The sequence below is a fragment of the Echinops telfairi genome, unplaced genomic scaffold (assembly GCF_000313985.2).
Source record: "Echinops telfairi isolate 266 unplaced genomic scaffold, ASM31398v2 ScPeMD7_60;HRSCAF=208, whole genome shotgun sequence".
In the NCBI taxonomy this organism is placed as follows: Eukaryota; Metazoa; Chordata; class Mammalia; order Afrosoricida; family Tenrecidae; genus Echinops; species Echinops telfairi.
Genome location: NW_022103958.1, coordinates 20,533,798 through 20,552,931, shown reverse-complemented (window position 1 = coordinate 20,552,931; position 19,134 = coordinate 20,533,798). Strand labels below are relative to the sequence as shown.

At 38.7% G+C, this 19,134-nt stretch overlaps 2 protein-coding genes across 4 annotated transcripts in view; one reads left to right on the top strand and one right to left on the bottom strand.

Annotated features, from left to right (window-relative positions):
* The window catches only part of IMMP1L (inner mitochondrial membrane peptidase subunit 1), a 123,044-nt gene that overhangs the window by 30,454 nt on the left and 73,456 nt on the right, over positions 1–19,134 (bottom strand). The gene's annotated exons all lie outside the window — the stretch shown is intronic.
* Positions 1–19,134, top strand: part of DNAJC24 (DnaJ heat shock protein family (Hsp40) member C24) — a 64,444-nt gene that overhangs the window by 41,548 nt on the left and 3,762 nt on the right. For both annotated transcript variants that reach the window (XM_004708407.2, XM_045291044.1), the window contains exon 4: positions 17,829–17,897. In XM_004708407.2, the coding sequence (XP_004708464.1) occupies positions 17,829–17,897 (69 nt within the window). The remainder of the gene's footprint in view (positions 1–17,828; positions 17,898–19,134) is intronic.

The window sequence follows — 19,134 nt, the reverse complement described above, 5'->3', positions numbered from 1 at the left end:
GGAGGACTTTGAGGACTGGTGTTGGGTTAATGGGTTAATGTTGGACTTGTGGGCTTGGGCAGCATTGGGTTGGGATGTTCTCGTGATGCACCTTTTCTTTACATAAAACTCTCTTATACGTGAGTCGCCGTGGATTTGTTTCTCCAAAGTACCCAGACTAATACAGACGGTTTATTGATATTTTGGAGAAAGGTTTCAGAGTAATGTAGTTTTCTGTTCAGCAGTCCATACACACTTCTTTTATAACATTGATTGTAATCCTTGCAATGCAGTGGCACTTACCGTAATTTCTCCCTATGTCTTCATTTCCATCTGTCTTTCATTTCTGTCTCTTCCTGCCTTCTGACCTTTATATCTTGTCAAATTCTGCCCTTTTGATTAAATAATATATTCTTAAAATAAGGATTATGCTTGAAATCTGGGCTAATTTTTATTTATTTGGTTTTTTTCTAGTAGATTTATTTTATAAATGCAGACCCTAGGTTATAAGCAAGATCTGTTCCTAAATCTGTCTTTATGTCAAATTTGTGATCAGAACAGGTGCATGCAGTTCTTCTATAGGGTTAGCTGGTCAATTGTTTATTACACATACTTGAGCTCTAACAAAGAAAAAAATAATGTATTATTATTATTACTATAAAATTATTGGCACGCACACACACATAAAACACAACACAAACCTATTGACATCAAACCAATTCTGATTTTTGTGATCCTTTAGTGGGTTTCGAAGACTGTAAACTTTGTGGGATCAGATAGCCTCAAAATTCTCCTGAGGAGCTGCTGGTGGGTTTGAACCACTGACCTTGTGGTTATCAGTCCAGTGCTTACCCAATAGCACCACCAAAGCCAAACGCATTGCCATTGAGTCATTGCTGACTCATACTGACCCTCCTGTGGGTTTCCAAGTCTGTAATTGTTTACAGGGATAAAAAGCCCAATCTTTCTCCTGTGCAGCTGTTGGTGGTTTCAAACTGCCGACGACCACTTAGATCACAACCCAGTGCATAACCTTATACCACCAGGGCTCCTTTATTTTATATAGATTCTATACAAAAAGACTTCAAAAAGTTCATGGAAAATGGAGTTTAAAAGACAATGGAATTTTTCCACAAACTTTTTGAAACCCCCACATATTTTACCATTTTAATGTGTATATAAAGTTAGAAGTCATGGGCTACGAATTGGGCAGCTGGCCACAAGGTCAGCAGTGTGAAACCACCATTGGCTTTGTGGGAGAAAGATGAGGCTTCCTGCTCTTGCAAAGATTTACCGTCCTGGAAATCCCCAGAGGCAGTTCTAATCTGACCTATGGAGTTGCTATGGGTTGGAATCAACTCAATGGCAGTGAGTTTTATTTTTGGTTTTATGCATATAAAACACTTTGAGAAATTCTTCAGAATATACTGAAACATCTTAAACATTATTACTGCACATCACAAAATAATACAGTAATAAAAAGAAATACATCTGGTACTTTATTGAGGAAAGACAATATGTAGGTATATAGTAATATTTTTTTAATGTCCTCAGTTTATATAGAAAAAAGAAACAGTTTTAAAATGCCATGATTAAAGGTTAACACTGAACTATTTTTCCACTGATATCTTATATGCTAGAAAGAGCATTCCTGAGGTAGCCTTATGATAATAATCGGATATTGTAGGAGAAGATCATGAAGAGATGAGTACTGTTGAAGCCAGTAGGCCTGGTGATGGCGAGGATGGGCCTGGTGCTAAAGAGTGAAAACGGATTCCCCTGTTGTGCAGGAGGGGTTTTATTAGGAGAGTCAGTTTCGTGAAGTGGGCATCAAGGGAGCGTTCTATAGAGCTTTTTCTTTTTCTCATCAGAAGGGCCTGTAGCAGCGGACGCCCTCAGTAAGTGCATGCTAAACTTTGGTTACCTTTCGGCATTTTGTTTGAACTTTCTCTCATAACTTTGCTGTCCACGTTTCATTGAGACAGAGCTTCAACTAACTCTTTTGTCAACATTTTTTGATTCTGGGATTTTTTCTGCCTCACTCTACTGCAAATGCTATCATCTGCAGCTCTTGTTGCATAAAGTCTTCATTGGCTCATTCTTTGTCATGGGAGTTAAGTAACTCTACAACAACATTTTTGCTGATGTTTACCCTCAGTTGATTGCCAACAAAAACTACAACTTGTCCGGTTTTGGCACTCATTGGCTAGAAACCCTTGAAAAGCATGCACAAATTGGGAACATAGTTTGTTCCACATTCTTAACATACTTGCTTCACTTCATTCCAGGAATCAACAGTATGTTTATGTCATCATATATCATACATGTGATCATTCCTCCTGACCGTTCTAAAGTACATTACATTTTCCTGGGTAGCTCTGATTGTGAGAATGGCTGCTATAAATAATAGGCTTTAAAGGAATCTGTAACTCTCTGGTGCCTTAGTGGTTACAAGTTAGGCTGCTAACTGCAGGGTTAGCAGGTCGAACCCACCAGCTGCTCCTTGGAATATAGACGAGGCTTTCTACTCCTGTAAATAATTATAGTCTTTTTTTAAAAAAATGTATCTCAGAAACCCACAAGGGAAGTTTTACCATGCCTTATTGGGTCACTATGAGTCAGAATCTACTTGATGACAATGAGTTTGGGTTTGGATTTGCTTTTGGGTTATGACTCCCTGATCTATTGGATAAGAATGTAGTTTTGGGGACAAAATATGACCTTTACATAGGGCCACAGATCATCTAACATGCTAAGTTGTCTGGGTGTGTAGTGAAGCATAAGGAAAATCTTGAAAGGACTTTGCTTGGACAAGTAATAATGTTCAACACTAGGGACAAAATGTTCTAAGAACCAGTCTTCCAAAAAGGTAATTATAACCTAAGCTTTTACGTTTGTCTCGCAAATAACGGGAAAACAACATTATTTAAGGCAAAGTACCCTCAGATACACAAGTATGAAATCCCCACATGCATTACTCCCAAGCTGTAGCCCTATCCTTCTATCCTTCAATATGACAACTTGAGTTCAAGGCTTTAATTTTTCTTCTTCATTTCTTTCCCCAACAGTTTTAGTGGCACATAATTTACAAATCATACAATTTAATAATTCAATTGTTCAACCATAGCAAGAAGAATTGTACAATTACTATCATGTCAATTTTAGAAATTTCTACACACAAACACATGGTTATATCACCTTTAAAATGAGTTATGCAATCATAATCAGTTCTAGTGCTACCTTCCCCCTCTCGCCTTCATTGATTACTCCCCAAATCCCCTTTCCTCCCCTATCACACCCCACCCCTACATCTCTTATAAACCTTTACTTTCAGTTATTATCATTGTGTGTCCACTCCTCCTAAGCTTCACAAACTGGGAAACCCAACAGAAACAAAATACAAAATCTAAATAAGTTGTTAAGGATAAAATAATAATATAAAGACAAAAATACAAATAATGAGTAACAAAGAAAAGACCCCCATCAACATTCAAAAAGCCAGGGAAGACATTTCTATCGTGGTACAAGAAAGAGATACTTGCACCCAGAACAAATTCAGGTCAGGTCTAAGTGGAGGTCAACTGGCCAAGTATTGTGTTTGATTCAGCATAATCAAGATTATAGTGGTCTCTGCCTGACTTAAGGCTGTTCGAGACTTGCTTGTAGTGAGAAGGGTCTGCCACTGGCTCAATCTGACTAGATACTCTGCAGATGGGTTTGGGGCTTCCTCTGCCCTCCATATCCTTCTACCAATTCGGTGTTCCTAATTTTAGTTCTGATAGTTTCCCCTTCACCATATGCAAATTCTGTAATTATCATCTTTGGATCACACAAGCTGGTGTGCTAACTCCATGTGGACTTGGTTGACTCCTCGCTCAAATGGCTGTTTGTTTGAATACAAGTCGTTAAGACCCCAGACACTATTTTGATTAATAGCGGGACACCATCTACTTCCTTCCCCACACTTTGCTGTAACACTCTTATCTTCAGTGATCATTTCATAAAAGTGAGAATCCAGCAGAGCCATGTTCTCAGAACTAACTGTTCTTGAATTGGGGGTACAGTTAAGTAGGAGTCCAGACTCCATTAGCTGGTCCCTGGGGTTTGCACATCTCAGGTTCACTTTGGAGGTTGTGATGTGAAAAAATCAAAACGCTATAAGGCCAACTGCATCAATAGCAGCCAGAAGCCAACCAGAAGCCAAACAAACAATACACAGACACAGAAAGACAAAAAAAGAAGAAGCTCCAAGCAGGAAACTAAAAACCCATATAAACAAAGAAGTACAGCACTGTCAATTGCATAAGTAGATTGCACGATTATCATCATCAATTTTCCAAATGACCCAGCACTCCAGACACTGTTGGTATGAGTAGTCTGCTAGTACAGTTCCACCTTGAGGCTGAACCCACGAGGTTTCTTTTTATTTTTTTAATCATTTTATTGGGGGCTCCTACAGCTCTTAAAACATTCCGTACATCAATTGTATCAAGCATATTTGTACATATGTTGCCGTCATCATTTTCTAAACATTTACTTTCTATTTGAGCCCTCAGTATCAGCTCCTCTTTTTTCACTATGCCCCTCCCCTTGTGACACCTTGATAAATTATAAATTATTATTGTTTTCATATCTTACACCAACCACTGTGTCCCTTCAGCCACATTTCTGTTGTTCATCCCCCAGGGGGAGGGGATTATGCATCAATCATTGCAATAGGTTCCTCCTTCCTCCTCTCCTCTCCCCACCTTCCCTCTACCCTTCTGGTATCGTTACTCCCATTTCTGTACCTGAGCAGTTTATCTGACCTGGATTCCATGTATCATGAGCTCTTCCCTGTACCAATACACATACTCTGGTCTAGCTAGAACTGAAAGGCAGAACTGGGATCATGATAGTGGGGGGTGAGGAAGCCTCAAAGAACCAGAGGAATATTGTGTGTTTCATTGGTGCTATACTGCACCCTAGTTGACTCATATCCTTCCTTGTAACCCTTCTGTGAGGGGATGTCCTATTGTTTGCAGATCGGTTTTGGGTCTCTGCTCCATCCCCCTTGTTCTCAACAATATATTTTTTGTGTTTTGGGTCTTCGGGTACCTGTACTTGGTTTCATTGACACATCATGATCGCTCAGGCTGGTGTGTTTCTTCCAAGTGGGCTGTTGCTTCTCTGCTAGATGACGGCTTGCTTAACTTTAAGCCTTAAGAGCCGACGCTATATCTTTTGATAGTCAGGCACCATCAGCTTTCTTTACCACATATACATTTGCTTATGCTCCCATTTTGTCTTCAGTTATCCTGTTGGGAAAGTGAGCATCACAGAATGCCAGGTTGTTAGGACAAAGTTGTTCTTGTGTTGAGGGAGGGCTTGAGCAGAGGCCCAAAGTCCGTCCACTTCCTCAGTGTATTGCCATATAAATATATGTACATAGGCCAATACCTCTGTTTTAATGAATTAATATATATAAGTGTACACCTATGTTTATATGTGTATCCATAGCTTTGCTTCCTAGACCTTTCCTCTGTTTCCTTTTACCTTCCTCCTGCCCCACCATCACACTCACCCTTCTTCTGCCTCTTAATAAATCCTCTCAGCTAGATTGCTGTTGCTCCAACAGCACCAGATCTCTTTGTCTCCTCATTGTTGCTTTTAATTCCCTAGTTGTTCCCTGTCTATGGCATTGTTTGCTCACCGCTCGTCCCCCCAGGTCCCTCCAGAACCTTCAGTCCTGTTGCTTTCCTGTGGCTTGCTTCCCATTCCTGTCTTATATTGATAGATAAAACAACAATAACAGATACAAAACAAAAAGAAAACAAATATCTGAATAAAAACAGAAAAACCTAGCAAAAATGAAAAAGCATACATAATTTCAGGTCTGTCTGCTGACCTTTATGACTATCTTCCCACTGGTCCTGGAGGGTTCCGGGAATGGCCCCTCCTATCCTGAAGTCTATTTTAGGGGCTCCTCAGGGGTTTTATGGCTTGGCTTTACTCCCGTTGCTGATTTGTTATGTTCCCTTCCTGGTTCGCCCCACTGTAGGAATGGTCAGTCCGGACACACTCCCTCCTGTGTGTTCCCAGTATTGTCCTCTGTCTCAGTATGCTCCAGTGAGGAGACATCATGTCTCAAGCTGTTGTTGGCCCTATGGCCCTCTCTGTGCCGTAGCAGCTCCATGCAGAGACGTCATCCTCAGGGCTTGGTGTGCCAGTACGGGATCTAGTCCACCACTCTCTCTTTTTCCTTCTTAGTTTGCTTCTATATGGACGTGGCAGGCCAGCCCCTCTCCCCAACCTGTAGGTAGCACATACTTAAGGTGGAGGGGGTGTCAGTTTTGGTCTGATTGGGGCCTGGCCCAGTAGACCTCTCTTCATGAGTTGTTCCATGTGGTTATGTTGCCCTCAGGGTTAGGCATGCCGTGGTAGGGTCTGCACTCACACTCCCATTTCTGTTGAGAAATAAACAATACCCACCCTTGGGTGGATTAGTGCCCTGCTCCCCCAGTGCCATTGTCTTTCTCTTTTTTTTCTCTCCCCTTTCTCCCTCCCTCCCTCCCCACCTTTCCTCTTCTTTGTGTTGGAATGACATGTACATCCTTGGGTTTGGTTTGTCCCCCACCTGATTGTCTGTATCTCCGCCTGTAAAGTGTGAGACAAGTTGTTTTTCCTCTATATCTACTGTGCTGATTATACTTAGCTCAGTGGACTCATGTTGTACTTGTCCTTTTGTGATTGGTTAACTCACTTAGCATAATTTCCTCCAACTCTTCCCATGAGACATTGTGCTTCATGTGATCATCAGTGCTTTTTAGTGAAGCGTAGTACTCATTGGAACACAGGTGACTGGTCTTGGTCTTTTTCTTATCTTCTGGGTATATGCCCAGTAGAGGGATTGCTGGGTCATAAGGTAACAATTTCCATTTGCCTTAAGTGTTGCTAGATGGCTTTCCACAGTGGCTGTACATCTCTACATGGCCACCAGCCGCAGAGGAGAGTTCCTATCTTGCCACATCCCCTTCAACATTTGTTTCTCTCTGATTTTTTAATTTAGGCTATCCTCAAGGGTTTTAGATAGTATCTCATAGTTATTTAATTTGCAATTCTCTGATGCCTAATGATCGGGAGCATTTTCTCATATGTTTATTGGCCATTTAGGTCTCCTCCCTAGTGAAACGTCTGTTCAGGTCTTTTGCCCGCTTCGTCAGGGGTTTAACTGTTTTCTTCTTTTTGCAGTCTAGGAGGATATTGTAGATTTTAGTAATAAGCCTTTGACTGTTGTGTCATTGCTTAAAACCCTCTCCCAATCTGAACCCATAGGTTTTTGCCCTACACAGTTTAATCTCCCATTCAATTGGGCTCTGTTGACCCTGAATATGGGAATTGATGTCAAGAGGGGTACCTTCTTAGATTAATTATTTCAAGTGCAGATCCCTGCTCAATGGATCAGAACCTGTCAGGCCATTGCAAGGTGGTCATTGAGGTAGTATATGTGTATGGTGATCCTGGGTTCCTTTCCATTGGACTAATATTTTCTTTAGTTCTTTCAGTTTAATATATGCTGAAAAGTGATGGTAAGAATACACAGAGTCATTATACCAAAAAGAACTAGTCAATGTTCAACCATTTCAAGAGGTAGCATAACAGCATGAACCAATGTACTGAAGGAAGAAGCTGAACTGAAAGCACTAGCCAAGAACCAGGCTCCAGGCATCGATGGAGTACCAATTGAAATGTTTCAACAAGCTGATGAAGCAACTGGAAACATTCAAATTTTCTGTACCAGTAAATTTATAAGACAGCAACTTGGCCAGCTGACTTGAAGAGATCCATATTTGTACCCATTCCAGAGAAAGATGATCCAACAGAATGCACGTATTATAGAACAATATCATTAATAGCACATGCAAGTATAATTTTGCTGAAGATCATTCAACAAATGGTTGCAGCAATATATTGACAGGAAACTGCCAGAGATTCGGGCCTAATTCAGAAGAGGATGTAGAACAAGGGATATCACTGCTGATGTCAGATGCATCTTGACTCAAAGCAGAGAATATCAGAACAATGGTTACTTGTGTTTCATTGACTAGGCCAGTGGTTCTCAACCTTCCTAATGCCACGACCCTTTAATACAGTTCCTCATGTTGTGGTGACCTCCAACCATAAAATTATTTTTGTTGCTACTTCATAACTGTAATTTTGCTACTGTTTTGAATTGTAATGTGAATATCTGATATGCAGGATGTATTTTCTTTGTTAAAAATTGAACATAATTAAAGCATAGTGATGAATCACAAAAACAATATATAGTTATATATTGTGAAATATTTATTTCTAATTATAAATAAGTGAAATTTTGTCTTGAAGCATGGTGTAGCATGGGTAACAGTCTTCACATTGGGTACTCTTATGTGGGTGTATCTGCATGTGTGCGGACATGCCTAGAGACATATTTCCTAAGACCATCGGAAATATGTGTTTTCCGATGATCTTAGATGATCTCTGTGAAAGGGTCATTCGACCTCCAAGGGGGTCGTGGCCCACAGGTTGAGAACCGCTGGACTAGGCCAAGGCAGTCTACTATGTGGATCACAACGAACTAGAGATAGCCTTGAGAAGAATGGGAATTCCAGAAAACTACATGGTGCTCAGGCAGAAACTGTACATGTATCAAAAGGCAGTTCTGCAAATAGAACAAGGGAATACTGCATGGTGTAAAATTGGGACAGGTGTATGTCAAGGTTGTGTCTTCTCACCATACTTATTCAATCTGATATACTGAGAAAATAATCAGCAAATCTGGATTATGTGAAAATCACCTCTTCAGAATTAGAGGAAGGCTTATGCAGATGACACAGCTTTGTTGAAAGTGAGGACTTGAAATACTTGCTGATGAAGCTCAAGGATTGCAACATTTTGTATGGATTACAATTGCATGTAAAGCAAAACTAAAATCTTTACTACTGGACCAATTGGGTAACATCATGATCAATGGCAAAAAAGATTGAAGTTGTCAAGGAATTTATCTTGCTTGGATCCACAATCAATGCTTATGGAAGCAAGAGATCAAACGATATACCTATATACTCGAGTATAAGCCGAGTTTTTCAGCACATTATTTCTGCAATTTTTGTGGTAATATTAGGTGCCTTGACTGATAATCGGGTCGACTTATACTCGAGTATATACAAATCTCGCATTGGGTAAATCTGCTGCTCAAGCCCTCTGTCGTGTATTGAAAAGCAAGCAAGAGACTTTGAGGACTAAGGTGCACCTAACCCAAGCTAAAGTGTTTTCAATTGTGTATTGCATGTGAAAGTTGAACATTAAATAAGGAAGACTGAAGAAGTATAGATGCATTTGAATTGTGATGCTGGAGAAGAATATTGAAAGTACCACTGACTGCCAAAAGAACCAACAACTCTATCTTGGAAGAAGTGCACACAGAGTGTTCCTCAGAGGTCAAGATGGCTAGACTTCATCTTACAACCTTTGGACATGGACTGGTCAGGATAGGCCAGTCATGGACATCATGCTTGTTAATGTAGAGGGGCAGTGAAAAAGAGGAAGACCCTCTACATAAAAGATGAATTGACAGTGGCTTCCTCAGTGGCCTCCAACATAAGAACGATTGAGTGGATGATGCAGGCCGAGGCAGTATTTGTTTTGTTGTAGGTAGGATTGCTCTGAGCTGGAGCCAACTGCACAGCACCTAACAACAACATTCTAGATCTTCATGCCCTTCGTTTGAATGTGTGTCCTTCTTTTGAAATGTAGGTCTTTCCTTGCACTAAAATAAGGCTAATAGGCATGTAATCATGATTTTGATTGTGTAACCAAATTAGCAATAGACTTTTCATTTCAGTAATTAAACTACAGCATTCTTTGTTAATAACTGTATCTTACATTGGGCAGAAACTTTCATATGCTGAGTATTCTCACTTTAACCTTTCAAATTAATGATGGTTGACCAACTGTAGCCTAGTGCTTTCCAATGACCAATGATGTTTCACCTCTTCTCACTTTGTTTTCCACTTCATATTTTCACTTTTAAACATTTTCCTTTTATTTGATGCATCACTGACACATGCATTAGGTGTACACCTTGATGCATGATTACAAGAGTAAATAGGAGGAAAATTTAAGCTAAATACCAAGTTAAACACACAAAACAGTGGTAATAGCAATATGATCCAGCTGAAAAAGGCAGACGCCATTTTCTTTCCTTGAGTTGGGGCACCAATGAGCCACACAATGTGGAGAGGCACAAAGAATTGTGTGTTCTTTATTATGAGCTATCGTATTAAACTCACATTTTTGAGTACACTAGACTTTGTGGCAGGTTTTTCTTAAGTACTAGTTGAACCCATGTTGAACCTTCGTAATCCCAGGACTTACTCTGTCTTAAGATATATCTTGGTTTTCTATTAGTGAAATACTTTGTAATGGGCAAATTCACCTGCATGATTAGCCAGCTACACGGGTACCGATAACAGGCTGGCTCTGAAGGTGAGTTGGGTCAGACACTGTAAAGTGAATGTCTTTTCTTGAAGTTGATTAACTGATTTCTTATATTGTAATTGTGTATTCATGTTGTCCTTTATTAGGCAAACAGTTTGAGGTGTGTTGTCTCAAGCAACATTCTCTACTCTGTCTCAATAATTTATTGCAATGGCCACAGAGAACTCAGAGTCATAGATGCTGGTGGCATTTTAAGATAGCTTCCTTGGTTGGTCTTGATTTACCTGTACATGGCCTCTTCTAGCCAAAGTCTCTGTGTCTCCCACCACCTTTTCCTGCATGCGTCTAAACAAGGTGGGGGAAACAGAAGGAGAAGTTCTCAAAAAACCCTCCAAACTCGCTGCCATCAAGTCAATGCCTACTCGTAGCTAATCTATAGGACAGAGTAGAACTGCCCCTGTAGGCTTTCAAGACTGTAACTCTTCACAGGAATATAAAGGCCCATGTTTTTCCCACAGAGCCACTGGTAGTTTTGAACTGCTGACCTTGTACTAGAAGCAGCCCATTACATAACCATTACACCACCAGGGTATAAGAGGCTGGGCTATCCCATTACTAGTAAGAGCCAGGAGTGGATTGAGTCCTCTGGATCCAGAGATCCCTAAACCATGAACCTCCTTCATCCAGGAGACAACTGTGACCTCTAAGCAGTGGCCGTGGAGTAGCAACAGCAACAGGACCAGGGGCCCAAGGCTGAGACATAGTGGTGGACTTCCCAGCCCACAGAACGAATAGGTTGAGTGCTTTGGGCAGGCTGCTGCCTTGTGGAAGATGGGCACTTAATCTAGGCAGCTGGGTTTGCTGACTCAGAGCTGGAGCTGAGGACCTTCGGGGTGAGGCTTATAGTGGAGTCGCTTGCCTTAGGAATCCTTCATAAAAAGCATGTTAATGTCAGTGTTTTAATTCCATAAGCAGGAAAATAATACTCAAGAGGCTTCTAACTTTAGATAATATGAATGTAGATTAACTATTAGGAATAATGACTGAAGGCCAGTTTTGCAAATTATGTGCTAAAATGGGACTTCACAAAATATTTGAGTGTTTAAGATTAGGGATTCCATTCATGTCCATAGATGTTTCCACTTGGTTTTAGGAATTTCAGACTTGGCTGTAAAAATTTGTTTTCGGAATAACTTGAAGATTAACATCAGTATATTTTTATTGATTTATTTTTTGGGAGAATGTGTCTGAGAAAAGTAAGTTTGTGAAATGATGCAGAAAATTCACCAAGTCGCAATGAATGAATGTACAAATGTGCTTTACACAATTGATGTATGTATGGATTGTGATAAGAGTTGTATGAGGCCCTGATAAAATGATTTTAAAAAAAGAAAATTCACCAAATCAGGGACTGGCATTTTCTTCACAGGAAGAAGAAATAGAACACTTTCGGTGATGATCCCTCTTCCAAATAATCTTAACAGTTTTATAGAAACAAATAAAAAACCATTTTTTTTAAAAAGGTGCCAACTCATATCTTTTACTTGATGCAGATACTTTCTTTGTGATTAAAATGTATTTTGAAAGGCTTCGGTTTCATGATTTCGAGTAAAAATTTGGCTAGTTTCAAAAGTCTTAAAATCATGGAAGCAAGATGATAGTTTTAACTCTGGTGTCCTTGAACACTGTTGGGTTTTCTGGTCTATTAGTAGAAAAAATGATTTTATGACGACTTTTACTCTCCCAGTTTCAACCTGGGTACTTGGCCCAATTAAAATTAGGGAATCCAAAATGAAGGCCTAGTCTTGCTGCCTTTTTCTTTTAGACTTGACAATGTGGTTTCATAATATAGTCTTTAGTTGCTTCTTTTTGTCTAAATATAACTATTAATGAGAAATGGTAACATTTCTAACTTTTTAATCTTTTTCCTTATGTGATTGTTACTCCCACAGCTACCACAGTGGTCCACACCAGATTATAACACAAAGATGATTTCTACTGTTTGCTAATTGGCCTTCCATTCTCTTCTGCTTCCCCCTCCCACATTGTTTACATTTTGATTGGTCTTTATTTATTCTGACTCCAGCCCTCAACCGGACACTTCCCTAGTCACCTGGCATTTTAGTGAGACGGAAACATTTAACCTCAGTTGCAGACTACTTTTCTAATGTACCACACACCTCCATTTGATGTCACAGCTTATTCTATGTTCAAAGTGCAACTCAAGCCTGTCCCCCCACCTCGAACCCCTGAAATTCTGTATACACTGTTGATTTTATAATAATGAGTCCATTTTAATGGGACTGACAAGAGCAAAGTACATAAATTTCATAGCACAGTTACTAATCCAGATAAGGCAAAGAGTTACTGACTTCCTAAACTGTGGTACTTGGAATCCTCCTCCTTCCCCTTAATAGAGTGGTATTCTAGTTGTTTGTTTTTAAATTTTTTAACATATATTCAGGTCAACACAAACATGGGATAATAAATATTAAAGTGGCTGCCGTTTATTGAGCATTCAAAACCAAAAAAATCAAACACTATCACCGAGTCAATTCTGGCTCATAGTGACCCTATAAAGGTGTAACTCTTTACAGGAGTAGAAAGCCTGGTCTTTTGAGAACTGTGGTAATTGCCTTTTAAATGCTTAATGATATTTAACAGCCTTTTAAGGAAGGTATTAATATCTAATTTCAAGAGAAAGAATCTGAGCTTCAGAGAGGTCAAGTAATTTGACTAAGGTCACATAGTAATTCAAAGCCATTCTCCCTGACTCTTAATCTCCAGGCTGGGCTCCTAGGTTTTGCATCAGTTGTGGACTTCTGGTTTTTTAAGTCCCAAATAGTAAGGAATGAGGCTTGTTTTTTGCAGGGGGGTGGGGGAGTGCTGGGGGGTCAGAATGAGAAGCCAGGCCTACATCTGTCCCTGCTCTAAGCTGTCCAGTCATGAAATAGAATGAGTTCCATTCTAGAGTTTCATTTGGTTCACACCGTTTTTAAAAGCTCAGAAATTCCTCACATTCATACTAAACACTACAAGTTATCATTTTTCTTCAAGTATCGAAAGTCTTGCAATTATGCCTCCTTAATTTCTTCTAGCATTAGTAGGGTTGTTATGATTTAATAAAGAAGTTTCAAGTTAAATGTTGCCCTGACTCTGGATCTGTTAAATTAGAGACTTTTCTAAGGACAGACTTATTTAAGGACAAGGAAAATTACTGCTGATATGAATCACTTAATTATCGATAGTGTGATGATTTTTAAGAATGAAGTGATTGTTTAAATTATTTGGTTTTAATTCAGGAAGATAGTAAGTTTTGCTTTAACTTACTTATCCAGATAATTTCTTTAGACGTTGAAATAAACTTGAAGCATTTGAAACTGTCTCTAAAATCTTGGATCTTCCTATTTAATTAAAAGTAAAGCAATGGACTGATTGCTAAGTGGGAGCATTGTGGGAATTACTGATCTCTAGAGTAACATGACATTGCTGCACTTGAATAGTCAGAACAGAATTGCAGATGGACTTGATCTTTTGGACAGGGCTAGGTTTAATGAGAGTTTTAGATATTTCAGCTAGAAAGAATAAAATTGAATTCCTCTCTCCTGTGGTTTTCTGCTGCTTTTTCCAGTTATTTTTATTTAGTTATTTTTGAATTGTAGCTATAGTTAGAAAAGATTTCCTGGGATTAGGAAGTTAATTATTTAGGTAGCAAACAAAGAGTTGTTTTAGACATTTTACTATCATTAGGAGACAGTTTAAAAAGACTTGGAATTCTATTGTCTTGTAAGAAGTAAGAAATATTTATTGATTCCCAAATGGAGCTGAAAAAAACCTTTCCTCTTTTAGAAAGTTGTGAATGACCCAGCGAGAGCCCTAGTAAGCTTTACTGAACCACGCTGCTAATAGTTATTTAATGTTATTCTTCAGTGTGAAAGAATCTCCGTAGATTTTCCTTTTAATCTCTTTGAATTGCAGGCTCATAAACCTCTCTGATGAGTCCTGCCAGTGTTTTCTTAGATCCCACCGTTGAGACAATGGAGCCACAGAATTCCTTCACCTCTTGTTGTCAGACAAATCCAATAGAACACAAGGTCAGAAGGGCCCATACTTCTAAAGATTGAAAGATTCTTTTTCAAGTAACCACATAAATTATTTGGTGTTATCAATTTATTCCTCCAGAATCTTTCTTCAACTCTAAGGCACCGCTTTCTATATGTTAGTACATTTGGAAGTTTCACTTGTCTCCATATTCAGTTAAGCTTGTGATCACAGTTCAGGGTGTGTACAGACCTTTATCGTGCCAGATACCTTAGAAACATCTGAACCATGCACTTCAAAAGAATCAGGACTCATGGAGTGTCACTGGGCTCAAGATAGAGCACACAAATGCCATGCAATGCTTTTTCTTTCCAAATGGGGTTTTTGCTTTTGTTTGGGTCTTGTGTAATTTACCATAATGTGGCTAAGATTCCAGTTTTAAAATCTTGAATCACCTTCAACGAAACCATCCTCTTAAGTCAGTTTATGTTTTCTCAATATACTTAAGGGTATCCTTTTTTTAACAGAACACGATAGTTTTGTATTTTCAGATACCTATAAAATGTCTTTGTGAGGTTCAAAATATTTGTAATATGTAATACTGGAGGTGTGGGGAGGGGGAGCTAACTTACCTGTTTTCCAGATTCCTTGTCTGATTCTAGGCGATTATCAAAGCTAATTAAAGGGTTAGTGTGATTACTTTAGGGGCTAGAATATAATTGAGTTTTCTATTATAACCACAATAGTGGACAAGCAGAGCTCATTGTTTAAAAAGAGAAAAAGAAAGAAAGAAAACACACACGCGCACACTGATTTGTTTGTGCTCCTTTCTTGTAATAGGAGGGGGCGGTTGCTGTTGCCCTATTCCCTGGACACCTGCCTCTCAACAAAGGATCCTGGTCACCCAACCCCCCTACCTCCTGCATTCAGATTCACCTTTTACTTGTCTCTCCCCCTCTACTCATTATACAGTTCTCCAGGGATCCAATTTTTCCTGGAGTTAATCACCCTAGCCTTTTTCAGAAGTTGTTAGATTACCATCCTTTCACAGAATACATATTTTCTCTTGAGACTCGTTCTTTCTGCTAACTTCTTTCCTTACCTTTATTTAAAATGCAGCTATTAGATTCATAGGCATTGTCTTTTTAGAGCTTTTCATTGAAGTATAACATAGAGGGAGAAGTTCTCAAATGGTAAGTGTACATATCCATTTAACTAGCATGCCAGAAGGTCCCTGTAACTCCTTTTAGTCACTGCCCCATAGCATCAGAATTTGGCTGGTTCGCAGTTCATATACTAGGAATCATACAGTATATTCTTTTTTGTGTGTCAGGTATTGACACTTAAAACCAAATTCCCCACAGAAAGTCAGACTCTGTACACATAGCATTGAGTAATCAGGTCAGTGTCTAGATTTCAGAATCAGACACAGGACATGGACATTTACTGTACTGTATTTACCAAGAACTATGATCTGAGATGATCTCTCAACCATAAAACAGGTAGCTAATTTACAGGCCTTGCAGTTAGAGATAAAGAAGAGGAAAAATAATTAAAATGTTAAAGCTACTTTTTTTTTTTTAGTAGGTAGAATAATAGGGTTACAGGACTAGTGAGAGTAACAATAGCTTTCCAGTAGAGAAGCAGAACAATAGGAAGATAACTTGCTTGGCAGTTACATTTGCCATTTATTCCTCATTACTTCAAAATGGGATATATGTGAGTACATTGTCTTTTTGAATAATTAATGTATTATAGGTGTCCTGGATAAGTTCTATTAAGATGGCTTACTTGATTGTCATTATTTCTGTCTTTTCTGATTTACTTTAACTGATTTCAAAATTGCTTAAGATATAAGATAGCCTGAATTATAGACAACTTGTTTATTAGTTGATTACTCTTATTATACTCCAAATATAATATGCCCTAAACAGGAGCTGTTATGTGCGTATTTTTACCTTTCCTTCCTCATATCTGAAAAAGCAGCTCCCCCATCATTCAAACACATGATAAAGATTGGTCTCTCCATCCTTGAAACTTTTAGGTAGAATTTTATTTAAATGAAGAATAACTGGTAGCCAAATATACTTTGGGTTGAATGTGGACATTGTTTTATTTTGTTCAAAAATTAGCATCCTGATACACTCTGCATAAGCTCTTCAGTGAGCCTTCAGCTATGGAAGACCCCCTCGCGACCACTGGGCAAGGTCTGGATAATCTTGGGATTTGGGGGAAAGTCTAATAATAGACTGTTGGTACCCAGAGAAAAATCAAGTGATATAATATTTGACATACCTTAATAGAGAGCCATGGTGAGTACAAAATATTGTATAATCTTTCATCTATTATAAAATTGGATAACTCACCAATACATTTTGAACAGGCACTTATTAAATATAATTAAATTGCAGGCATTCATACAAGGGAACAAAGGGAAGCATTCTCAGCAAGTGAACAAGTGAGACAGCTCAAGAAAATTTCATTGGGGTAGGGGGTGGATTTTAGTAGTTTCTTTTTAAGCATTGACTTCTAGAACAATACATGCATACAGGAAATATAATATGCCTTAAAAACAAAGACCGCTGCTGTTTTCTTTATCCCATAGTACATGCTTCTACTACCTGGACCACACTCTTAGATGAATTCAGATTAAATTCCGATCTTCTTTCCACCTTCCATTCGTAGAGAAAAATTTGGCCCAGATAATAGAGATGGAACATCAATACAATACAGTTCCAAGGTTATGGAAATATTAAAGGCATTCTCCGTGTAAGCTACTTAGCAATTAAAAATCAGAGACTAATATCCTTTTACATTTGGGTAGAGCTTTCTTTTCTAGAGTGCTTTTAACTAAATTCCACTTAATTTGAAGAACATTGTCATGGGGAGGTATAGATGAGGAAGAAATAACTTGTTTCAAGACATGAAAACAGATACACCTGAGATGAGAAAACTGGTCAAATGTTCCAACTGTGGTTCAGAACATTATTTTTACCCAACCCCACACTCCTGCCTACCTACAGAGAGTTTATCTGACAAAACTGCGCCTTCCCCACAATCTGTCATCGAATGGTTTTCATGACTTTGCATGTTATGTGTTTATAGAAAAATAGGGTAGATTTTGACTAGTAAAAGTCTGTAAGAAATGGTATGTAAGAAATGGTATGTTGTGGATTTTTCAGTCATCTGAAATCAGTAACCCTAAAACTTTGTTGTCAAAAGTAGTGAGTGAGTTTTTTATTAGTGCAGATATTAGAATTGTCGGAATCAGGCTGGAACTGCCTTCTCAGTAGTTCTCTATGGTTATGATTAAAGTATCCAAACTAAGTATCTAATGGTACATTTTACAGAAGATGATCTAAGAAATATCGGACCAGTGGATGCGCGAATATGTCTTGAAGATATGTCCTGGAATAAAGGTTGGAACTTTTTATGTTTGTTTTACTACATTGAAGAAAAATATTAGGGATTTTTAGAGGAAAAAATAGTTATTAGGTACATAAGATTTGTTTTTTACTATCTTGGTCTTTTCATTACTCTGTATAATATGGTCAATCACGTTTGTGATGGTGATTGTCTTTCCCCTTATCTTGACAATTGAGATGAATTCCTATTAGAATTTTTGTATTTCCTCTCTATAGAATCGTAAACTGTTGGAGCATGCAGTTCTATTTGGATGTTTGATTTTCGCCCGCACTTTTTCATTATTTTTTAGAGGAAAAAGTCCTATGTCACTCAACTTGATTTATCATGAAATCATACCTTTCTACAGAACTTTAAATTTTAAATCCAGTTTTATTTTCCAGTCTTTAAATTACTCTGGGTATCTAACTATAACATTTATTGGAATATTTTTCATGGGAAATTTGTACTCTTTGCTACTCCTAGGAAATCCTAAGTCCAATGACTTAGAAAAGTCATTGCTTTTTGCCTGTGGCAGGAGACCCCAAATCCCCCTTCCCCAGTGAACTCCTAGAGGGAATTATTTTCAGGGAATAATTGGAAAATGTGACAATTTTATGTAATTGATGTTCCCAATGTAGAGCTACTACTGTGAAACTTGAATACACCAGTAGCAGAGGCTTGCACTGGTAGTGTGTGGAGGGGAGACTAGAACATACGATGCAGCAGAGACTAAGGCGATATATTCAACTAGTTTTTTAAAAATAGTTACGCTGCACCTTATCAATCAATATATATATATATATATATGTCTTACTGTTTTATTAGACAAATCAGCTCCCATTACTATAGCTGATATCAGGGCTTGGAACCAGTTTACTATGTTCCTGCAATTGCCAGCACAAACAAGGGCAGCATAGCAACCAAAATAGCTTGTGCTATTTTGATCCATGTGAGAAAAACAGCAGTGCCTTGCTCAAGGATGATGGCTGACCACTGAGCTTTGAATGTGTGTTGCTCTCCAGAGTCCTGCCACTAAAGCTACTCCTCAAAAGTCCCACTGTCCTTCCTAAAAGTTTCAGGAGACTGATGCAGAAGATTGAATTATTGGCAGGGTTCAGAGACCAAAACATTCAAAGCAGTGCCGTCTTTGAACTTCTAAAGCCATCATCTTTGAGGAGGGCACACGTTGCATTCTCACTTGGGCAAAATTGCACGGGCAACACCTTTGATTGTTAAGTAATGTGTACTTGG